Source organism: Hyperolius riggenbachi, chromosome 4 (assembly GCF_040937935.1).
Source record: "Hyperolius riggenbachi isolate aHypRig1 chromosome 4, aHypRig1.pri, whole genome shotgun sequence".
Taxonomy (NCBI): Eukaryota; Metazoa; Chordata; class Amphibia; order Anura; family Hyperoliidae; genus Hyperolius; species Hyperolius riggenbachi.
In genome coordinates, this window is record NC_090649.1 from 473,820,983 (window position 1) to 473,845,299 (window position 24,317).

Here is a 24,317-nt window from a genome sequence, read left to right on the forward strand (position 1 = left end):
GGTGGTCTCGCTTAGCCGCTCTGAACGGCGGGCATGTAAATATTTACCTTCCAGCGCAGGCGCAGTAACGGCCCTCAGCTCGGGATCAGGCGGAAATAGCCGATCTCAGTCGGATACGCTCTACTGCACAGGCGCAAGTAGCCTGCGCAGTAGAGCGGGCCTGACTGGGATCTGCTATTTCGGCCTGATCCGACCCTTGAGCCGCTACTGTACCTGCGCTGGAGCCGGGGAAGGTAAATATTGCAGACGCTACTGCGCCTACTCCACAGCCTGACAAACTTTCTGCTGTGGCTTCGGAGAGGCCCAGTAACACCACCATGGGACGGAGGAGGATGGGGAAGCTTAGAATCCAGAGGCTTCCCCCTCCCGAAGTGAGTATCCCCCAGGGGCGCTTTTTTCAATACAGAGTCTGTTTTAAAGACAACCAGAACCGAACGGTTCTGGTAAAAATGATAGCTGCACTGTGTAGGGTGTAAACAGCACATACCAGCCGCTCCTCCTGCCCCCCATCTGCTGTCGTTCTTGTGTATACATGCCGGTGTCCGGCGACTTTTGTTGAACTTTGACCTGGACATACTGCCCCCTGTGTGCGCAGTATGTCCTTCCCGCTTCACTTCTGGCCGGCACATAGTGCGAGGCTCAGAAGCACGCTGACCCCTCCGTGCTGCGTGTGTGCGCCACTAAACCAAGCGTCACATGATTAACAGGGCGCAGTATGTCCTTCCCGCTTCACTTCTGGCCAGCGCATAGTGCGAGGCTCAGAAGCACGCTGACCCCTCCGTGCTGCGTGTGTGCTCCACTAAACCAAGTGTCACATGATTAACAGGGCGCAGTATTTGCAGGTCAAAGTTCAACAAAGTTGCCGGACCCCGGCATGTATACACTAAGAACGGCAGCAGACGGAGGGGGGCAGGCGGAGCGGCTGGTATGTATCGTTTACACCCTACACAGTACAGCTATAATTTTTACCAGAACCGTTAGTTTCTGGTATCCTTTAAAAAATAAATAAATATGGCAGCCTCCAGATACCTCTTAATTCAGTTGTCCTTTAACATGCACTGTTAGTTTATGTTTTGTTTAGTACTCGAATGCATGGCTGCTGGAAAATGCAGACTCAGGGCTAGTGCACACCAAAACTGCTATTGCAATCGCTAGAGCTTAATAATTTGCGATTGCTTTTTTTTTACGTGATTTTCAGAGCGATTTTTGAATGAATGAATGAGCATTTTTGTTCATTTGTTCAAGCTGAATCACTCCAAAAAATGCTACATGCTGTGCGTTTGCAATTTTAGAGAAATCCCAACGCTGCTGTGGGAACACCCTCATAGGGTTTCGGTAGCCAAGCGCTTTTCAAAGCGCTGGTGATCTGAAAAGCACTCAGAAGCGTGCACCAGCCCTGACTTCTATTGTTTTTGCTACTTTGGGTGTCACATGGTCATATGTCAGTAGCCCAACCCACCAGCTGAATCCTCAGAGAAGAGGAAGCAGGCTGCACTGCAGTTGTAAGCACATGTCTTTTCCATGAAACTGGTATTCCAGAACGTTGCTTTTATACGCTGGTTGTATTCACTTACAGTATCCCCTGATTGCTGGCCTTCCTGTGGCCTGGCCGCCTTTGTTCCTGTTGAGCTTTACTTTATAGATTTGTTCCATGTTTGTGTGTGTGTGGCCATGTGAGATAAATCGCCCCTGCTGATCCGTTTGCGCTGCCCTTTATTACATTTCGTTGATATCATCCTGCGAAGTCCCTGGTGCAGAATATGCAGCACTTAGAAAAAATGGTAATATAATTAGGGAAATGTTCCTTATCCTGCTGAATTATTCAATGCCAACTTGTGCTCCATTAGAGATATTGAGCGGACTGTAGATCTCTTGTAAGCAGGGGCGGGGGGGGGGGGGGACCTGTCATTGGGACACTGCAGAGAGATGGCATTAGACTGACCATAGGCTGATTCTCTGCAACTGACCAAATCAAACTCTCAAAGCTGCCTTGCTAATTAGTCTAGTTCATAAGGCCTCGTTCACATCATATGCGCTTCCGTGCGGATATTGAAGTGCGTATGATGTGCTGAAACGCAGGAGTGACAGAAGGGCATAGACTGCCCTTCTACCGTTCACATCTACTGCGTTGCGCAGCAGTACGATGCGCTGGGAAGCACTTGCGTACTGCTGCCTGCATTTTGCCCGCAAGCGCAGAGCTGATCCCATCACTGTCAATGGATAGGATCAGTGGGCAGCGGCGCAGATGGCGTGCAATCGGATGCGCTGCGTTCGGATCGCACGGCCATTTGCGCTCCTCAGATGTGAACGAGGCCTAAGTCTCAGTCCTTTGAAATGAACTTTCCAGCTTTAGCCACCATGGTGGTGCTCTGCTTGCCTGTGACTTTGCACCTTTTCATAAAGGTTTAAAGGTGGCAATACATCAGGTGACTTGGCGGCCAATCGACCATTCAATTCGATTATTAGAATCCGATGAAAATCGGAGCTACCAAGCGCATGCCCATTGGACGATGTGACCAACTTTGGGCTGAAATTGGTCACATGTATCGATTGGACAGGATGTAGGGGCCAACATGCTCGATCGAATGTTCATTGGTAAAGGCGTGCGATATCGGACAAATGCGACGGAACCCCTGGTGCTGTCCCCTATTGTAAAATGTGCCCCTACCCCTAAATCTGATCAGAGAGGGATCGATTCCCCTCACTGCATCTGATATTTACCATCCAATCGGAATTTTGATAGATTTTTACCACAAATCGATCAAAGTTACGATCGATGTGGCTTGTTGCATTGCAGATACAATCGCGATGTTCGAATCTGCTGGTAAAAATTATTGCGTGTTTTTCCAGCTTTACAACAACTTTACTGATTGTAACCTAACTAAGAGGTATAGGGAGACTGCCATATTTGTTTCCTTTTTAAACAATACCAGCTGCCTGGCACTACTGCTGGTCTCTCTGGCATCAGTAGTGCCTGAATACCACACCTTAAAGGACAACTGAAGCAAGAGGTATATGGAGGCTGCCATATTTATTTGATAACTGGCATTGCTTATAAGGAAATCCTCTAATACTTTTAGCCATAGATCCTAAACAACCATGCATCCAATAATGTGTTTCTGACATATTGACAGATCTGACAAGATTAGTTGAATGCTAGTTTCTGGTGTTGTTCATCCACTACTGCAGCCAAATAGATCCGCAGGACAGCCAGGCAACTGGTATTGTTTAAAAGGAGGGACCTATAGAAATGCTCCCTGTGTGTCTAGAGTTTAGCCTGTCTAATTCCCCTTCATCTATGACTAAGCACAAGTTGTAATTTGATCCCTCTGGTGTGTCAGATGGCTGCCATGGCAGAGAGCTAATAAACACAATTGGTAAACACAGGATGTTAATATGCCTGCTTCCATGAAAGTGGGACGTAGAAACAGTGCAGATTTATTGCAGGATTTGTATCAGCTGTAACAAAGAAATGTTTTTCTGGAAAGGTTATTATGCTGTTGCTTGCCTTCTTAGAGCAGAGAGGAGGTTCTGAGTTCAGGTCCGCTTTAAAGGGAGAGGGGATTCTATTACCTTCTGGCTATAGTGTCCTTACCTTATCTGAAATGGGAAGTTTCTAATATTTACATTTTGAGATAAGCTTGTTACTGTAGCAAAAAGTTAAAGTTCAGTAAAGGCAAACAGACCAGGTAAAAAAAAAATAAAAAAATAAACAATTATAGGACAAATAGACATATTTGGGGTACTAATTATTTTTAGGCAGTTTTTTGGGGGGTGATGTGACAACCCTCTTTATGACCTAGCATTTCCATGGCCTGTGATACTGACAATTAGGGGAAATTCTCCCTTTTCTTATTTTCCAGCGCTGCGGATCACGTATCTGTGTATGAATGCTCATGCGGTTTCTTTATTGCCGGTTTGATGGCTTCTTTGCCGATTGTTGTTGTTGTAAATAGCAGTGAGATTTGGTGACTGTGAGCAGCACCGCTGGGTTAAATATCCCCGTGGCAGGGCTAATAGCCGTAATGAACGCACACAGCCCGTCAGTCATTTCCCAGGCCGCTGCTGGGGCTTGTCATGTTGGCGCTGAAAGATAATGCGTATTGTTTTCTAAAATTGTATGCTGTGTAGGTTGTTTTTTATAGAACGGTTTTACTTTTCCAGAGATGGCAATCACAACACTAATAACGATTAATAGGTTAGGATCAATCCTTTAAAAATCAATCCCACATGCAAAACTGAAATGGTAATTTAAATGGTACCCTCGCCCACCCCTCAAATTGACTTTAAAGTGTACCTGAGGTGGGTGATTCTAAAGAAAATATACATACCTGGGGCTTCCTCAAACCCCCTTTGGCCTGATTGCTCCCATGCTGTCGTCTTCTGCCTCTGTTTGCCGCAACTGACCCTTGAAAATCCTCCAGTCCGAGCCAGTTGGCGCAGGCACAGTCTGGCCAGGCACACTCCCTGTCTGGCCCCCATCGCCAGGGAGCGTCCTGCGCCTGCAAAGTAGTACTGCGCAGGCGCAGAAGGCTCCTGCCGATGTGAACAACTGGCCGCGCATGAGCTGTTGGCCCCGGACCGGAGGAACTTGCGTGGCCAATTGCAGGCGAACGGACAGGCAGAAGAGGATGGCGTGGGAGTGTTCAGGACAGAGGGGGCTTGAGGAAGCCTCAGGTATGTATATTTTCTTTATAATTCCTATCTCTGGTTCCCTTTAAGGACAGACTATGACTATAATAGGGATTAGATTGTGAGCTCCTCTGACTATTGACCTTCAGTGGCATGACTATGTACTCTGTAAAGTGCTACAGAAGATGTCCGTTCTATAAAAACACATTATAATTATATTTGCTTGGAAAAACAAAGAGAAATCGAGAGCCCGATATGGTGTAGTATTGTTAAGTTGGTTGTGGTTAAAAGCAAAATATTTTAGATATACTCACAAACATGGGTTACCCATAGGCAACCACTTCAAGTGCAGGTGGGGAGTATTAGAACCTGACCCCACTCAGGTTTTTAAGATGTCGCTCTCTGTAGATCGGAAACGGGGTAGCACCCCTCCACCAAAGGGTGGACTCAAGATTTCAGCAAGGCTCGGTGTACAGAGGTGCCAGAGTAGAATAAAAACGTTTAAAAACCGTCTAAAAGAGGGGGATGTTCAGGTGGACTTACCTCCCTCAAAAATATAAAACTCAATTGAGTCACAATATATCAATACAAAAATGTTTATTGAACTCCACTTAGTGCAACGCGTTTCGCAGGTGTGGTCCTGCTTCATCAGGCAAACAGGAGTATAACTCAATGGGTCTAGATGCAGAAGTGAGCGCCTCTGTCAGAGGCTGTTATAATTACATTTTACTATGATAGGACTATATTGTGAGCTCCTCTGAGGTCAGTCAGTGACATGACTGTACTCTGTAAAGTGCAGCAGAAGATGTCAGTGCTTTATAAATGCATAACAATAATATGGTAGGACATCAGGCTATGACTGTAGTGAGGATTAGATTGTGAGCTCCTCTAAGGACCATCAGTGGCATGACTAGGACTATGTACTGTATGTAAAGTGTTGCAGAAGATGTCAGTGATCTATAAGTACATTTATGCCCGTTGGGCGTTGCACAAGTTGTAGGATAGGTTGCAGTGGGGGAGATTAGTACAGACGTGTATGGTGGATTGGTTTGGTTTTTTAACTAACACAATCCGTCAAGAAAATTGATTGGATTTAAAAGAAACCAATGACCGTGTCTTAAGGCCCATACACACGTCTGATTTTTCCAAACGACGGGTCGTTTAAACGTTCAGTCGTCCGCACGCCAAATCGGGCGTGTGTACAGTCCGTTGTTCGGGTGATAAGACTGATTTTGAGCGATCCGCGCGTGCGGACGACTGAACGACGGGACGTTCAAACGACCCGTCGTTCGGAAAAATCTGATGTGTATATAGGCCTTTAGAAAACGATTCACCCCCTTGGTGGGCTGCAATCTCTTGGCAGGTTTCTTGTGGTACCATGTTCCATTTCAATAATCATGTGAAGGTAATTGGTTGCACCAGGACTTTTTAGGAGCTTCATGGCAAAGCGAGGGTAAATACATATGTATGGGCCAATTTTCAATGCATTATTTTTGTTTTAAAAAAATGTTTATACAGGTAGTCCTCGGTTAACGAACAATAGGGACTGTAGGTTCGTTCTTAACCTGAATCTGTTCTTAAAGAGAGTCTGAAGCGAGAATAAATCTCGCTTCAGACCTCATAGATAGCAGGGGCATGTGTGCCCCTGCTAAAACGCCGCTATCCCGCCGCTTAACGGGGGTCCCTGATCCCCCAAATCTCCTCCGTACAGCCGGGGAGCGCTTCCTGGTTGGGGCAGGGCTAACCGCCGCAGCCCTGCCCCACGCGCGTCTGTCAGCGCGTATCTCCGCTTCTCCCACGCCTTTCTCAGTCTTCCTTCACTGAGAGGGGCGGGGGAGAGGCAGCGATGCGCCGCTGATAGACGCGACTGGAGGCAGGGCTGCAGCCGTTAGCCCTGCCTCCAGGAGCGACCAAGTCTGCGACCAAGTGTCGCAGTGGGGGGTTTGGGGGTGCAGGGACCCCCGTTTAGCGGCGGGATAGCGGCGTTTTAGCAGGGGCACACATGCCCCTGCTAACTATGAGCTCTGAAGCGAGATTTATTCTCGCTTCAGAGTCTCTTTAAGTCGGAACATTGTGCCATCTCTGTCCCCTGTACCTCCTCTGTGTCCCTTGTGCCTCCAGTGTCCCCCTCTGCCCTTTGTATCTGTTTCTACAAGTTTAAAAGCCATTTTTTATTAGATTTTTTTTTTAACTATTTAAGGACCAAGCTAATTGAAATCTACGCCCTGTTTTGGTGGGCTCCTGGCTGGCAGGGCGTAGATTTCAATTAGCCGCCGCTGCGCGCAATCGCCATTTTCGTCGCTCCCCGCCGATCACGCCGCTCAAACCCGACGAGTCTCGCTGCATCTCACAGGCTATGCCTGTCTCTATGACGGCAGAGTCATGTGAGCCAGTCAGGAGGTGATTTCATTGGCTTACATTGAAAGACAGGGTCAGGAACCAATGAAAGTGGCTCCTGACTGGCTCACATGACTCTGCCGTCATAGAGACGGCAGAGTCTATGTCCTGGGGTTCCCGGCAAGCGGAGATGATGGTGGCTGCGGCAGGTATGCGTGGCGATTCGTCAGGATTCCATCGTTCTGGTACCGGCGGTCTCTGGTCCTTAAGACCATTGGTACTTAAGTGGTTAAATCGATTTTCTCAAAAACTAAAAGTCCAATCTGAAAATAACAATGTGGGCTTGTTTCCATGGAAACAGAATCCATGCTGTTCGTATCGGCGGGTCATTCGTAGGTCGAGCGTTCGTAAGTTGGGGACTACCTGTATATATTTTTCTCATTTCACTGCACCAGCATAATCTTATTTTGTGTGACTGATCTGCACAAAATAGTCTAGAAATATAGTCTTGAAGTATTAGAGGGCAGAGGATCAGCAGGGCTGCCAGGCAACAGCTACTGCTTCAAAGGAAATAAATATGGCAGCATCCATATCACTCTAACTTCAGTGGAACAGGGGTGACTGCGCTGCAACGAGAGGACAAGGAAGGCTCTATAGGACCCAGGGCCTCCCCTCTCCATAGGTAAGCATCTGCCTTTTGTTTTAAAGTAATAGTGAAGTAACTTAAAAGACAACTGAAGTGAGAAGAATATGGAGGCTGCCATATTTGTTTGCTCCTAAACAATACCAGTTGCCTGGCAGCCTTGCTGATCTTTTTGGTTGCAGTAGTGCTTAAATAACAACAAAATAATCATGCAGCTATTGTTGTCAGATCTGACAATAATGTCAAACGCCTGATCTGCTGCATGCTTGTTCAGAGTCTATAGCTGAAAGTATTGGAGGCAGAGGATCAGCAGAACTGCCAGGAAACTGGTATTGCTTAAAGCGGAATATAACCCTGCATTTCAACTTTGCTCTAAAACATTATTTACAGTATATTATATGCAACCAGCATTTTTTTTTTACTAGACCAGCATTGGAAGGGTTACACAGGGCTTTAAAGTTCCTTTAGATTTCTGCAGACGCATCCGAAGCTGAAATAGATACATTTTGTTTACATAATGTATCTAAGTGTTGAATGTGACTTATCTCTCTCACTGAGAAGGAGCTTGGACGACAGCCAAAGAGTGTGTAACTGTTTATCAATAGATACATGTAACTAAATAGAATGTATCTATCTGAACTTCTGCATATCTCTCCAGGACCTTTAAACCTCTGTGTTTAACCCTTCCAATGCTGGTCTAGTAAAAAAAAAAATGCTTTTTGCATATAATATGCTGTAAATAATATTTTAGAGCAAAGTTGAAATGCAGGGTTATATTCCGCTTTAAAGGGAATGTCCAAGCAAAATAAAAAAATGAGTTTCACTTACCTGGGGCTTCTACCAGCCCCATGCAGCCATCCTGTGCCCTCGCAGTCACTCACTGCTGCTCCAGTCCCCCGCTGGCAGCTTTCTGACCTCGGAGGTCGGCGGGACGCATTGCGTACATTTTTACACATTCCCGCTAGTGCAGTTACGCATTGAACCAGGAATGCGTAAAAATGTATTTGTTAATGTTCCTGCACTAGCGGGAATGCGTAAAAATGTACGCAATGCGGCCTGTCGACCTCCGAGGTCGGCTTGCTGCCAGCGGGGACTGGAGTAGCAGTGAGTGACTACAAGGGCACAGGATGGCTGCATGGGGCTGGTAGAAGCCCCACGTAAGTGAAACTCATTTTTTTATTTTGCTTGGACATTCCCTTTAAAAGAAAATAATTTTGGCAGCATCCATATCCCTTTCATTACAGTTGTCCTTTAGTCACTAGAGGACCACAGGTTTAACCACTTGAGGACCACGGTCTTAAACCCCCCTAGTGACCAGGCTATTTTTTTAAATTAAGGCCACTGCAGCTTTAAAGGCTAGCTGCAGGGCTGTACAACTCAGCACACAAGTCCTCCACACCCCCCCCCCCTTTCTGCCCACCAACAGAGCTTTCTGTTGATGGGCTATGATCGCTCCCACAGTGTTTATTTATTTTTTTTATAAATATTTATTGCTTGATTTTTATAATAAATTTCCCTATTTTTTTTTTTATTATTATCCCTCCCTCCCTTTCCCCGCCAGCCAATCAGTGGTCAGTAGGCAGTAGCCGTATTAAAGAGCCTACAGACAGCAGATCGCTTTCTTGCAGCCCAGGGGGACAGCCGTGTCACACGTCTGTCCCCAGCACAGAACTGCCATAGATCGCAGCGCTGTACAGAGTAAATAGATGGCGGTTTTGCCGTCTAACAGTCTCCTAGCGGCGGTCTCCATTGGGAGACTGATGACAGAGCAGAGATGCAAGCGCGATCTCCTTCAAAACCCCGCCCCAGGACTTCACACCAGATGGCGTTGAGAGGTTCTGGGGCTGCCGCTGCAATCACGCCTGTTGAGTGGATGGCAAGAGGTTAAAACCCCCTTAGTGACCAGTTTTTTGGTTTGTTTTTTTTTACAATTCAGCACTACGCAGCTTTAATGGTTTATTGCATGGCCATACAACTTGGCACACAAATGAATCTTACCTCCTCTTCTTGTCACTAGTAGGGCTTTATTTTGATGGTCTCTGATCACTACTGCGATCGTTAGGTTTTTTTTTTTTTTTTTTTAATTTAAAAAAAGCCTTTTTTAGAAAAATGTCCTCCTGTTCCCCTTACTCCCCTAAATTGGCCATAGGCTACAATCCATACTTTTTCCCTCCTCTCTCCTCTCATAGGCATCAGCCTATGAGAGGGATTTGATTGTAAGTGCTCGGAGGGACAGCTAAGTGTCCCCTGTACAGTGCCGCGCTAGATTGCAGCACTGTATGGCTGTAAATGTTTTTTTGTTTTTTTTGTGAACAGCCTGCCAGCCACGATTGCAGGCTGGTCCATGTCTCTGCAGGGAATGATCGCGCATGCGCGTTCCCTGCTAAACCCCGCTCACAGGACCTGACGCTGATCGCCGTTACGCGGTCCTGTAGCTGCTACTCTTCCGCTGCCTATTGGCGTTAGGTGGACGGGAAGTAGTTAAAAGAAAATAAATATGGAATCCCCCAATGAGACTGTATGTTACCACTTTGCTAAAACTGCTGTTGGACGTAGCGTATAAATCTTTTTTAAGGGGAACCTAAAGTGCCCTTTAAAAAAGATATATTGGCGGAGCTCCATGTCGAATTGTAGAGTTGTTTTAGAAGTGGCAGTCTCAAGGGGGAAGGCGGTAGATTTTGTTCTTTGGTATTATGGATCTTGGCGCTCCGGGACTCCCTGCTCCACGCAGGCAGAGAGATGCAGCTGCTGCTGGAAGACGCACAGATAAAGGGTTACGAGGAGGGTGACATTTCCCTGTGCGTGATCAGGCAGGGTCCCCACTGGGTAATTACTACATCTACAGCTCTGACCCTGTAAAAATCTATTGTGTCATGTTATAGAAGGCGCCGCCATAAGCGGTACGCAGCTGTTCATAACACGGATATAGCCTTACCAGAGGAGCCGGCGATACATTCAAAGACTGCATTCATGAAAGAAGCCTGTCTCTAGAAAATCGCAGAACAATTTGTGCCGCCCAACCCCCGACCCAAGGGATGTAGGTTTCCCCAAACCATAGGGGTGTGCTGCCCGTTTCAAGCTTAAAGGGAACCTTAAAGAGAGAAACCCCGACCAAGAATTTAACTTTATCCCAATCAGTAGCTGATACCCCCTTTTACATGAGAAATCTATTCCTTTTCACAAACAGACCATCAGGGGGTGCTGTATGACTGATATTGTGGTGAAACCCCTCCCACAAGAAACTCTTGCGTACGTACTCCTCTGGCAGTTTCCTGTCTGGGAACCTTGCTGCATTGTGGGAAATAGCTGTTTACAGCTGTTTCCAACTGCCAAAAAAACATGCAGCAGCTACATCACCTGCCAACAGTAAAAATGTCACCATGTAATAAATGTCAGAATGTAAATCAGGGATTTAAAAGATTTTACAATGGGCAAACACTGACTAAATCATTTACGGTATACATAATTATTGTAAAAATGAAGCACTTTTTTCATTACATTATTTTCACTGGAGTTCCTCTTTAACTGAGAGGAATATGGATGTTTCCTTTTAAACAATACCAGTTGCCTGGCAGTCCTGCTGATCTCTTTGGCTGCAGTAGTGGCTGAATCACACACCTGAAACAAACATGCAGCTAATCCAGTCTGACTTCAGTGAGAGCACCTGATCTGCATGCTTGTTCAGGGGCTGTGGCTAAAAGTATTAGAGACACAGGATCAGCAGGAGAGTCAGGCAACTGGTATTATTTGAAAAGGAAAAATACATAGCCTTCTCAGTTTAGGTTCCCTTTAAGGTGCCATACAATATTCAATTGTTTAAATATCCTTTCAATTCAAGAATTGCAATCACTTTTTCTGACTGATTGTAACAATTCAAAAATCTGACCAATGTACCACACACCTATGTGTTAAATTTTTCCTCAATTATGATAAAAATAATTGGAAACTAAGAAAAAATTGCTTGGGTCTATAAATCATTGACATTCTACCACCCACCATTCAATTTTCAAATAAATTTATCATAAAAATCCAACGCACCCTGATCTTCTTTGATTGAATAAAAACGGGAAATTGCCCACCCCTGTTCTAGGCCCACTTTTCTTGTAGTTCCCCATCCATGTGTAGCAGGTCCCCTGATGTTCGGTGTCCTTTAGAGATGCCATAATAAATAAGGCCCTAAAGCTTCTCTTTAAAGAGACACTTAAGCCAGAAAAAAAAATGAGTTTTACTCACCTGGGGCTTCTACCAGCCCCCTGCAGCAGTCCTGTGCCCTCGCAGCCACTCACTAATCCTCTGGTCCCCCGCTGCCATCTAGTTTCGTTTTTGCCGACAGGCCCGTCAGGACTGGCCACGCATAGCTTTTTCCGCATTCCTGCAATTAGCGCTATTGCGGGCCGCAACGCGTACAAAAATACACGTCGCCACATTACAAACGCATAGATATGCGGCAACGCATATTTTTGTACGCGCTGTGGTTCGCAATAGCGCTAATTGCAGTCGGGAATGCGGAAAAAGCTACGCGTGGCCAGTCCTGACGGGCCTGTCGGCAAAAACGAAACTAGATGGCAGCGGGGGACCAGAGGATTAGTGAGTGGCTGCGAGGGCACAGGACTGCTGCAGGGGGCTGGTAGAAGCCCCAGGTGAGTAAAACATTTTTTTTCTGACTTAAGGTTCACTTTAAAGGACACTTGAACTGAGAGAGATATGATGACTGCCACATTTCTTTCCTTTTAAACCAAACCATTTGCCGGGCTGTCCTGCTGATCTCTTAGGCCGCACGGTAGATCGCGCATGCTGGAAGTTGCTGGGCCGAAGTTGGTTGGTCCGGTTTGCGGCGGTGCGGCGGCCAAATTGCGAACAAGCAACGAGACAAAGAAGCCCCCGCCGCAATGTGTAAATGCATGTAGTGTGTGTGCGCATTTATACATTGCCTATCCGATGACAGCCTCCACGTGGTTTCTGTCTATCTCGCCGGGTTTCGCATACATGCCGGCGGCGTACAGCATCTGATGTCAGGCGCTATGCGCCGCTAGCGTGTATGTGGCTGTTACCTGGCGAGATGGACGGACACCGTGCGGAAGCTGCTAAAGGACAGGTAATGTATAAATGCACACGCACTACATACATTTATACATTTTGGTGGCAGCGGCGGGGTGGACGCGGCGGCTCAGCCGATTCCCTGATGATTTCATGCTGAAATTGGACGAGAATCGGCCTGTAGTGTATGGGCAGATTCGGCCAAGAGACAAATTTATCTCTAATCAGATTCGACTAGAGATAAATTTGTCTCTTTGTCGAATCTGCCCATAATCTTCTAATGCAGGGGTCCTCAAACTTTTTATACCGGGGGCCAGGTCACGGTCACTCAGACTGTTGGGGGGCTGGAACTATTATTTGTAGTGAAAATAAAACATCAAAGAAAGTACCTGTTTCTGGGTGGTAGGCAATGCAGCTCGTCTGGGTGGCAGATGATGCAGCTGACCTGGGTTGCTGGGTGGCCGGCAATGCAGCTCGTCTGGGTGTCTGGGTGGCAGGTGATGCAGCTGACCTGGGTTGCTGGGTGGCAGGTGATGCAGCTGGTCTGGGATTCTGGGTGTCAGGCAATGCAGCTGGTCTGGGTGGCAGGTGATGCAGCTGGTCTGGGTTGCTGGGTGGCAGGTGATGCAGCTGGTCTGGGTTTCTGGGTGGCCGGCAATGCAGCTCGTCTGGGTGTCTGGGTGGCAGGTGATGCAGCTGACCTGGGTTGCTGGGTGGCAGGTGATGCAGCTGGTCTGGGATTCTGGGTGTCAGGCAATGCAGCTGGTCTGGGTTGCTGGGTGGCAGGTGACGCAGCTGGTCTGGGGTTCTGGGTGGCAGGCAATGCAGCTGGTCTGGGTTTCTGGGTGACCAGAAATGCAGCTGGTCTGGGTGGCAGGTGATGCAGCTGGTCTGGGTTTCTGGGTGGCCGGCAATGCAGCTGGTCTGGGTGGCAGGTGATGCAGCTGACCTGGGTTGCTGGGTGGCAGGTGATGCAGCTGGTCTGGGATTCTGGGTGTCAGGCAATGCAGCTGGTCTGGGTTGCTGGGTGGCAGGTGACGCAGCTGGTCTGGGGTTCTGGGTGGCAGGCAATGCAGCTGGTCTGGGTTTCTGGGTGACCAGAAATGCAGCTGGTCTGGGTGGCAGGTGATGCAGCTGGTCTGGGTTTCTGGGTGGCCGGCAATGCAGCTGGTCTGGGTTTCTGGGTGGCCGGCGATGCAGCTGGTCTGGGTTGATGGGTGGCAGGTGATGCAGCTGGTCTGGGTTTCTGGGTGGCCGGCGATGCAGCTGGTCTGGGTTGCTGGGTGGCAGGTGATGCAGCTGGTCTGGGTTTCTGGGTGGCAGGCAATGCAGCTGGTCTGGGTGTCTGGGTAGCAGGTGATGCAGCTGGCCTGGGTTGCTGGGTGGTCTGGTACTGGCTGCCGACCTGGTACTGGGTGGTGGGAGCTGGTGGCTTGGTACTGGCTGGTGGTAGCTGCTGGCCTGGTACTGGCTGGTGGTAGCTGCTGGCTTGGTACTGGCTAGTGGGAGCTGTTGGCTTGGTACTGGCTGGTGGCCTGGTACTGGCTGGTGGTAGCTGCTGGCTTGGTACTGACTGGTGGGAGCTGCTGGCTTGGTACTGGCTGGTGGGAGCGGCTGGCTTTGGTACTGGCTGGTGGGAGCTTCTGGCTTGGTACTGGCTGGTGGGAGCTTCTGGCTTGGTACTGGCTGGTGGGAGCTGCTGGCTTTGTACTGGCTGGTGGGAGCTGCTGGCTTTGGTACTGGCTGGTGGGAGCTGCTGGCTTAATACTGGCTGGTGGGAGCTGCTGGCTTGGTACTGGCTGGTGGTAGCTGCTGGCCTGGTACTGGCTGGTGGGAGCTGCTGGCTTGGTACTGGCTGGTGGGAGCTGCTAGCTTGGTACTGGCTGGTGGGAGCTGCCGACCTGGTACTGTCTGGTGGTAGCTGCTGGCTTGGTACTGGCTGGTGGCCTGGTACTGTCTGGTGGTAGCTGCTGGCTTGGTACTGGCTGGTGGTAGCTGCTGGCCTGGTACTGGCTGGTGGGAGCTGCTGGCTTGGTACTGGCTGGTGGTAGCTGCTGGCCTGGTACTGGCTGGTGGTAGCTTCTGGCTTGGTACTGGCTGGTGGGAGCTGCTGGCTTGGTACTGGCTGGTGGTCTGGTACTGGCTGCCGGCCTGGTACTGGCTGGTGAGAGCTGGTGCCTTGGTACTGGCTGGTGGGAGCTGCTGGCTTTGGTACTGGCTGGTGGGAGCTGCTGGCTTGGTACTGGCTGGTGGGAGCTGCTGGCTTTGTACTGGCTGGTGGGAGCTGCTGGCTTGGTACTGGCTGGTGGGAGCTGCTGGCTTTGGTACTGGCTGGTGGGAGCTGCTGGCTTGGTACTGGCTGGTGGGAGCTGGTGGCTTGGTACTGGCTGGTGGGAGCTGCTGGCTTGGTACTGGCTGGTGGGAGCTGCCGGCCTGGTACTATCTGGTGGTAGCTGCTAGCTGGTGGCCTGGTACTGTCTGGTGGGAGCTGCCGGCCTGGTACTGGCTGGTGGGAGCTGCTGGCTTGGTACTGGCTAGTGGTAGCTGCTGACCTGGTACTGGCTGGTGGTAGCTGCTGGCTTTGTACTGGCTGGTGGGAGCTGCTGGCTTTGGTACTGGCTGGTGGGAGCTGCTAGCTTGGTACTGGCTGGTGGGAGCTGCTGGCTTGGTACTGGCTGGTGGGAGCTGCCGGCCTGGTACTGTGTGGTGGTAGCTGCTGGCTTGGTACTGGCTGGTGAGAGCTGCTGGCTTTGGTACTGGCTGGTGGGAGCTGCTGGTTTGGTACTGGCTGGTGGGAGCTGCTGGCTTGGTACTGGCTGGTGGGAGCTGCCGGCCTGGTACTGTCTGGTGGTAGCTGCTGGCTTGGTACTGGCTGGTGGGAGCTGCTGGCTTGGTACTGGCTGGTGGCCTGGTACTGGCTGTTGGCCTGGTACTGGCTGGGGGTAGCTGCTGGCTTGGTACTGGCTGGTGGGAGCTGACGGCCTGGTACTGGCTGGTGGGAGATGCTGGCTTGGTACTGGCTGGTGGTAGCTGCTGGCCTGGTACTGGCTGGTGGGAGCTGCTGGCTTGGTACTGGCTGGTGGGAGCTGCTGGCTTGGTACTGGCTGGTGGAAGCTGCTGGCTTGGTACTGGCTGGTGGTCTGGTACTGGCTGCTGGCCTGGTACTGGCTTACGGAAGCTGCTGTTAAACTGGTACTCGCTGGCAGGAGTTTCAGCAGGCCTGGCACTAGCTGGCGGATGGTAGCTGCTGCTGGGCAAGATTTGGGCAACTGGCCTGGTACTGTGCTGCTAACCCTGCACTTGGGCTGCCAAGAGCTGCTGCTGGTCTGGCAGGCTTGCTGTATTGCAGCTGGACCTGCTGGTGTAGTGGAGGCCTCTGCAAACTACCAGGGCTCAGTAATTGAAGCTTTGGCAGACAGTAAAAAAAATATGGTACTGTACTAGCAGATTCCAGGCTGCTAGTATGAAGAAGGCATTAATAATGTCCGAGATAAGACACACACACACGCTGCTGTGGAACACACTGCTCGATCGTGCCACAGCGTGCTATGAATGGCGCCAGCACGTCACAAACCTGCGCACGTCACTGCCCCTTTGGCTACCATGGTAACCAGAGCCCAGCGCAGAGGATGCTGAACGGCTCACGTCATTGCGTATCGCCCGCTTGGTCACCATGGGTACCCGACCAGACGCTGGATGCAGAGGCCGGGATTGGATCTTAGAACTCCGGCCAGCGGCGGTCTGATGTAGCGGTGATCTGGCGGGCGGTAGAACTCGGGCCAGCGGCGGTTTGATGTGGAGGTGGCAGGCCGGTAAGCACAAGAGAGGTGGCGGGCCGGTAAGCAAGGGAAGGCGGGCCGGATGTGGCCCGCGGGCCGTAGTTTGAGGACCTATGTTCTAATGTATTGGCACCTTTACTCTCATCCTGTGTTTGTTCTCTGCCGCTCCCTTTACAGGGATGATTAGCGGAGCTGTGATAATAACTTGTGCAGTTGGGAGTGAGCAGTCTGCTCCAGCTCCTCCTGGCTGCTGATGAATGCCCGGCCAGGCGGCCTTCCTTTACTGGCTGTCATTAGGCCTGGCTCTAGGAGATGTACGGTGCAGTGAGACAGCACATCAGCGCCGCATTACTGAACCCATCTCAGATGAAAGCAGTTCAGGGAGGAAGACGGATGAGCCGTCACTTATTAGTGCAGCTACTTTCACACTGTGATGTCTTCCTTTCTACCGGCCTTCCTGTCTGGTGCTGCTCTAAAGAATATACAAGTGGGATGAATGAAGTTTGTGGCCTGTGTGTAGGTGAGAGAGGCTTATGCCTGGTGCACAGCATGCAATTTCCAGGTTGAATCGATTATTTCCGACAGGTCAGATCTGATTTGCGATCGTTTTTCTGATCGATTGGAGTCGGAGCAATTTTGAGTACCTGGAGACTCAATCAGTGGTTTTTATTAACTGAGGACTTTGAGTCGGATGATATTTTAACCAAATCCTTTGTAAAAATTAGACTAAGGCCACATACACACATCAGACCATAGTCTTTTGAAAATGAGATCACAGACCAATTTTACCCCCTTCCATGTAGTATGAGAGCCATACCTTCACAGTCTATTCTATGTAGCTGCACTCCCCAACAGATAGAAATCTTTGCAAGATGCTGCACACATTCAAAAGATCAGTATCTGCAAAAGATCTGTTCCTGCCAAAGATCCGTTCCTGCAAAATGCATTCATAGTCTATGATATCTGCAGATCATCATACACACCTTGTTTAACAGACATTCATCTGCAGATCAGATCCACCAGGATGGATATTCAGATCTGCAGATGATTGTCTGATCTGCAGATGGATGTCAGCTAAACAAGGTGTGTATGATGATCTGCAGATATCATAGACTATGAATGCAATTTGCAGGAATGGATCTTTGGCAGGAACAAATATGAAAAAAGAAGAAGAACCGAGAGCCCAATATGGTGTAGTATGTTAAGGCAATTGGATAATGGAACGAGTATAAATTAGATACTCACAAAGCAGGGTTACCTCCAGGCAACCACTGTATAAGCAGGTGAGGAGATTAGCCTGTCCTCACTCAGGATTAAGAAGTCGCTCTCTATAGACTGGAAAACAAGAAGGGGAATCCCCCTCCACCAAGGTTGGATATAAGACGTGTTTATATTTGAGAACAGAGGCGCCAAAAGAATAAAAACAGTATTTAAAAGTTTTTAAAAAAATTGCGTGGGAGGCAGTGGTGGACTTACCTCACGCAAGCAGACACAACAACTGTGTATTCAAACAAAGGGAATATTTATTGGTATACTCCAAAGGTAGATCGCAACGCGTTTCACAGGTCAAGCCCGCTTCATCAGGCAAATACAGGACGGAGCACACAACAGCAGTATGTCTGCAGATGGATGTCACTTAAACAAGGTGTGTATGATGATCTGCAGATATCATAGACTATGAATGCAATTTGCAGGAATGGATCTTTGGCAGGAACGGATCTTTTGCAGATACTGATATTTTGAATGTGTACAGCATCTTTGTGTGCAGCATCTTGCAAAGATTTTTTTCTGATGGGGAGTGCAGCTCCATAGAATAGACTGTGTAGGTATGGCTCTCATACTACATGGAAGGGGGTAAAATTGGTCTGTGATCTTTCATTTTCAAAAGACTATAGTCTGATGTGTGTATGAGCCTTAAGGAGTTGGAGTCGGAGCAATTTTGGATACCTGGAGTCGGTGGTTTCATAAGCTGAGGAGTCTGATGAATCTGATGACTCCACAACCTTGGTTTTTTTTTTTCTTTCAATTGTTTTTTATTGAGAAGTTTTATAGGTAATACAGTTCAATTTTCAACAAGAACAAGTTTTAACATCAGTGAACAGAAACAGCATAAGGGGTTAACATTCGACTCATCCTAACCTGAGCAAGTAAAGGCCAGTATGACATTAAAGATCACAACATACTGTTCTGTGGGTAGAGCAACTATTGCAGTTAATAGTCAGACAAGAAATTCCTAAACGCTGACTTACAGGATAGTCCATCCACCAACTCTAACCCGTAAGGGGCCGGGAGAGGACTAATCTACAATACCTGTCCAGTACCTATAGCTATGAAACCTAAGCTCCAGCGAGATAGGTTTTGCTAGTTACCTAGCTTAAGCTAGGATCAATTCGTTAGGTTCTAGTTGCAACAAAAGTGCCAAAGTGTGCAATAAAAGGAAAAGGACCTACGCATACAAACAAATTCACAGACATATTAATGTAGAAGTCTAATGTCTTAATAACTGCAATGCTGTCATAAGTAAAGACGAGTTGAAAGATAAACCGTGGCTGTATAGAAAATAGTAGAAAGTAGAGGAGGAAAGAGTTAGAAAGAGGGGGGAAGAGATAGTAGGAGGGGGTTCCAGGGACGAGGGATGGTAAATCTGGCATATCATCGTTGCTTGTACGAGCGACCATGGTCAATTCATTGATTACGCACCATAGCTATTTGTTGAGGAGTTAATAAGTAGGATATCAATGGGTCCCAGATTTTATGGAATTTTCCCATGTTATCATTCATACGGGCCCTCAATTTTTCAAAGAACAGAATATTTCCGAGCCTATTTTTGACCGCCTCAAACGAGAGAGATTGAGTTTTCCAAGCTGCTGCTATTTTAATTTTGGTTACTGTGAAGATGTAGTTAATGAGAGCATTTTGGGCCGGGGAGAGGGATGGGTATGGACAACCTAGGAGAACATGGAGAGGGTTCCGCGGAACCGGGGCGTTGATCAGGGATGAGGCCCAGCTGCAAACTCTAATCCATAATCTACGTACTTTTTTACAATTCCACCATATGTGAGCGAAGGATCCTATCATTTTGCACCCTCTGAAACAGTTCCCTGAACATTCTTTATTGTATTTGGCCACCCTCTGGGGGACCAAGTACCATCTGAATAATAGTTTATAATTTATCTCAACTAGGTCGGCATTGATAGAAATTTTAGGGATATTTTCCCAAATATCACACATTTCAGTGTAATCGATCTGAAGGCCCAGTTCTCTTTCCCATTTAAGTATATAGTCCGGTTTGTTTTGGGAATGCGTGAGGGTTAGTTCTCTATATATGGCTGAAATTACTCCCGGTGCTTGTGGGTTTGTGTTGCAGATGTGCTCGAAAAAGGTCCTGCTCATAGGGGACTCCGTATGTGTTATGTGTCGTTTCACAAAATGGGTAATTTGCATGTAATGGAACAGCTCAGAGGGGGGGAGGTTAAACTTTTCACGAAGATAGTCTTAGGGCTGGTTCAGACGGACGTTTGCAGAGCGTTTACAGCCAGCGTTCAGGGCTTGGTGTTAAACGCTCCCATTCAAGTGAATGGGAGCGTTTGTACCAAGCTTTCAAGCGCGTTTACACAAACGCGGCGTTTGGGTCCCGATTTTCTCTGGCGTTCAAGGAGCCCCTGGAAGCTACATGTAGCTTCCAGGGGAGGTTAACCGCGACGGCTAATGTCCCCCTAGGGCAGGGGTCTCAAACTCGCGGCCCGCGGGCCATTTGCGGCCCGCGATACAATATTTTGTGGCCCCAAGGCCCCAGAGCTTGTAGGGGCCCCCAGTGGCTACAAGAGGAAAAAAATTTTTTTCAAATCGGCCTTATAGTTTTTGAGAAAATCGATTTTAAAGTTGCAAAGGAAAAAAATACACATTTAAAAACCCGCCGACTTTAATGGTTAATAGCAAATCCACCTTAAATGCTAGAAACCCTAAATTTGCAGGATATGTTAAGGAGATCATTAGGAATAAGAGGAAAAAACAATTTTTCAAAAAGACCTTATAGTTTTTGAGAAAATCGATTTTAAAGTTTCGAAGGAAAATAGTATACTTTTAAATGCGGTAAATGTCACTTTTAGTAGCAAGCCTAACGGTAGTGTAATTTTACATGTATCAAAAGAAAGAGCAATACATTTCCTGACAGAGTTTCCAGGGGGTCCATACGCAGCCGCAGCGCTTTGGCCAGGTATCGCTATACAGCCGTAATATGGCTGTATGAAGATTCCTGGCATTTTTTCCTATTTTCCCAATTTTTTTTTTTATGTTTAGAGTGGGCGGGCAGAGGCGGCGATCCGCCGCGATTGACGTCAGGAGGGGCAGAGCTGAAGCTGAAAGCTCTGCCCCTTCCAGGAAATGCCGGCGGATTGCCCCCGGGGCAATTTGGGGGCTCTGCAGCCCTCGTTTTGCGGCGGGGACACGTGAACTCCCTTATGCGGCCCAGCCTCATCCTGACTTTGCCTCCTGCGGCCCCCGGGTAAATTGAGTTTGAGACCCCTGCCCTAGGGGAAGAAAAAACGCGACCGCATCCAAACGCACACGAACGCTGCTGAACGCGACGCCAGCAAACGCAACGCCTCCAAACGTCCGTCTGAACCAGCCCTAAGGGCTTAATGCCTGTATTAGTAGCAAAGTCTTGAATCTTAAGGAGTTTAGCTGAAACCCACCACTGGTAGGAAGAGGGGGAAGTTAAAGCTGCCGGGAAGGAGGGGTTACCCAAAAAGGAAAGGAGAGGCCTATGGGGAGACAACAGTCGGGCCGAGAACTTACAGCCATCCCAAACCTGGAGGGAGTGTTTGATGATGGGGTTTTGAATTTTAGCACGGTCCACTGGAATAAGCCAAAGGAGATTTTTTATGTCAGTAGGTGCTATCAGCCGATCCTCCATATCCACCCATGTAGGCCTCTCGCCTTCTAATTGCCAAGTAGCTAGGGTGGCCAGTTGTGCCGCTTTGTAGTAATGAGTGATATTAGGTACTCCCAAACCCCCATCCGCCCTCAGACGATAAAGATGAAGCTTTTTAAATCTCGGTTTTTGCCCACCCTGGTTTTTTTTTTATCACTGTTCAAAATCAATCAGAAAGAAAAAAAACAATTGGAAATCGTATAAGACCTGTTGGAAATAATCGATTTGACTCGTCTATCTGATGGGAAATTGCATGGTGTGTACCAGGCATTAGGGCCTTATGTATTATGGCATCCCTATGGGACACCGAACATCAGGGGACCTGCTACACATGGATGGGGAACTACAAAAATAGTGGGCCTAGAACAGGGGTGGGCAAACTGCGGCCCGCAGGTTGAAACCGGCCCACGTGGCCACTTTATCCAGCCCGCCAATGCAAGGCTGGATGGTGTGTGTAATCAGGAGGTGAACTGGCTTGCGGCATCCAATGGATGCCATGCCAGTTCACGGGTCGCAGCCCACAGCTCACCTTTAGCCTATGGGAGCCTGTGGGTTCCGGCAGGCAGAGCAGGGCTATGGGAAAATGGTGTCTAAAGCCCTCTACTGGAGACCATTTGTGTCTCCAATGCTGGGCTTTGGGCGCCAATTTACCGTAGCCCTGCTCTGCCTGTCAGCGTGGGAGTTTTGCAGCCGGAATTGCTGCACGGAAGATGATCGGGGAGCTATGCTTTCCTATTCTGGTCCCTCCCCTCCGGTCAAACTTGTATAAGACAGGGGGGCACAGAGGAAGTACAGGGGACAGATGGCACAGTGTTTCGGAATTGTCAGGCAGAAAAAAAAATGAGTTTCACTTACCTAGGGCTTCTACCAGCCCCATGCAGCCATCCTGTGCCCTCGTTGTCACTCAGTGCTGCTCCAGTCCCCCACTGGCAGCTAGTTTCGTTTCACGTTGCATCCATTTTTACGCATTCCCGCTGGTGCAGGAACATTAAACACATACATTTTTTTAGCGGTGCAATGCGATATACGCTAAAAAATTTTCGCATTGCACCACTAACGCTAAAAAATGTATGTGTTAATGTTCCTGCACCAGCGGCAATGCGTAAAAATGGATTCATGGTGGCCTGCCGACCTCAAGGTCGGCAAACACGGGACTAGCTGGCGGTGGGGGACTGGAGCAGCAGTAAGTGACTACGAGGGCACAGGATGGCTGCATGGGGCTGGTAGAAACCCTAGGTAAGTGAAACTCTTTTTTTTTTTTTTTTGCTTGACAATTCCTTCCAACTCCGCCCCCTCCACGCGCCACTATTGTTCCGTATTGGATTCATTGCACACAGCGCACAGGATAGCTGCATTGTGTAGAGGCTCGTGATAATGTAGGTCGCATATCCTTCCAACCTCAATTAACACAAGCCCGCACACAGTGGAGCTACCCTGCGCGTTGTGTGCAATGAATCCGATACGGAACTATAGTAGCGAGTGGAGGGGGCGGAGTTGGTGAGGAAGAACTGTCACTTCCTCCCCGCTCATAGATGTTGCCAGAACGGGGCCACAGGGGGCATTGGAAGGGGGAGGATGGTGCTGCGTGCTGTGACTTTGTCAGAGCAGCAGTAATAAAACAATTTTAAAAGTATTAAAGACCAGGTCAGGGGTACTTTTAATCTGAGTGTAGAGACTGTGCAAAGTCACATTTCCATGAAATCCTCAAAAGTAACGGTCATTGGATTAGTTTCTTGTTAAAGCCACTCACAAAAGGTTAGGGCAGCCAACAGATGGCAATGATTCTGTTCGTTACAGTGAAAGTCTTGTTTACATTTTTATTTTATACTATTTTACGGTAACTGTTTTTGGATTGTGAAACGAATCAACAACTGGGTTTCCATTCATTCTTATGGGGAAATTTGCTTTGGATTACAAGCATGTTTCTGGAACAAAGTATGCTCGCAAACCAAGGTTCCACTGTACTTTATTCTAATTAATATGATCCCTTTTATACTTAGTAGGGAAGTTATTTGAATTAATTGAGGAGTTTTGAATCAGGATGATACCATTTATTAGCTAAATTATAGATGGATAAACAGTGAGCTTTCGGCTTATAAAAAGCCTTCGTCGGTTGAATTTATTGAAATATTTATTTTCTTGAATTTTACAGTTATTTCGAGAAGTTCGAATAATGAAGATTTTGAATCACCCGAACATAGGTAAGTGAAGTGAACATTCTGATTTTGGGCAGAGATGTGCATGACAGCTGTGCTATTTACTGATGCTTCTTTGGGTAAATGGGTCTGGCTCTTGTCTAGACATTCCCATTGATCCTTGTTTTATTGTCGAATAGAAGATGTAGAATACCCAGAAACACGCCCTTAACTGTTCCATTTTGATTCTGGTCCATGATGCATACCTCCCAACTTTTTTGAGATAAGACAGAGGGACACTTAAGCCACGCCCCTAGTCACAAATACCATAAAGATTTCATAGGAAAATATGTTGTTTTGTCATTCAAACTACTATCCTCTCTATCCTGGTTCATTTTCCTTCACATTAACCACTTTATCCACCACTACATTACTGTATATCTACGTCCTCTGTGACTTTATCTAAGCCACGAGTCAGTAGATATACGTCTTGTAGCAGAAGCAGTGCTGTGCAGGATTGGGCTGCTCCTGTGCACATTTCTGGCACTACCTCATGCAGCTCTAATTGGTGAACGGGAATATATGTTTCCTGAGCTAATGAGATTGATTTTTACCATTAAAAATACTTTTATTCTCTCAGTTCATAGTGAAAAAAATACACATTTTAGCATTATTTCAGAATCACATATCTTCACCATAAATTGTGAGGAACATAATCTAAGTTTTGTGATAAGCGGTAGGAATAGCCAAACAAAATGTGTGTTTTTTTATCTGCAGTAGCAACTGGAATTGCTAAAACTGAGAAATGTGTTTTTTCTTTT

The 24,317-nt window shown here is 47.8% G+C and overlaps 1 protein-coding gene across 5 annotated transcripts in view; it reads left to right on the forward strand.

Moving 5' to 3' along the window:
• Positions 1-24,317, forward strand: part of MARK1 (microtubule affinity regulating kinase 1) — a 193,052-nt gene that overhangs the window by 96,353 nt on the left and 72,382 nt on the right. For all 5 annotated transcript variants that reach the window (XM_068232921.1, XM_068232923.1, XM_068232922.1 and 2 more), the window contains exon 4: positions 23,514-23,562. In XM_068232921.1, the coding sequence (XP_068089022.1) occupies positions 23,514-23,562 (49 nt within the window). The remainder of the gene's footprint in view (positions 1-23,513; positions 23,563-24,317) is intronic.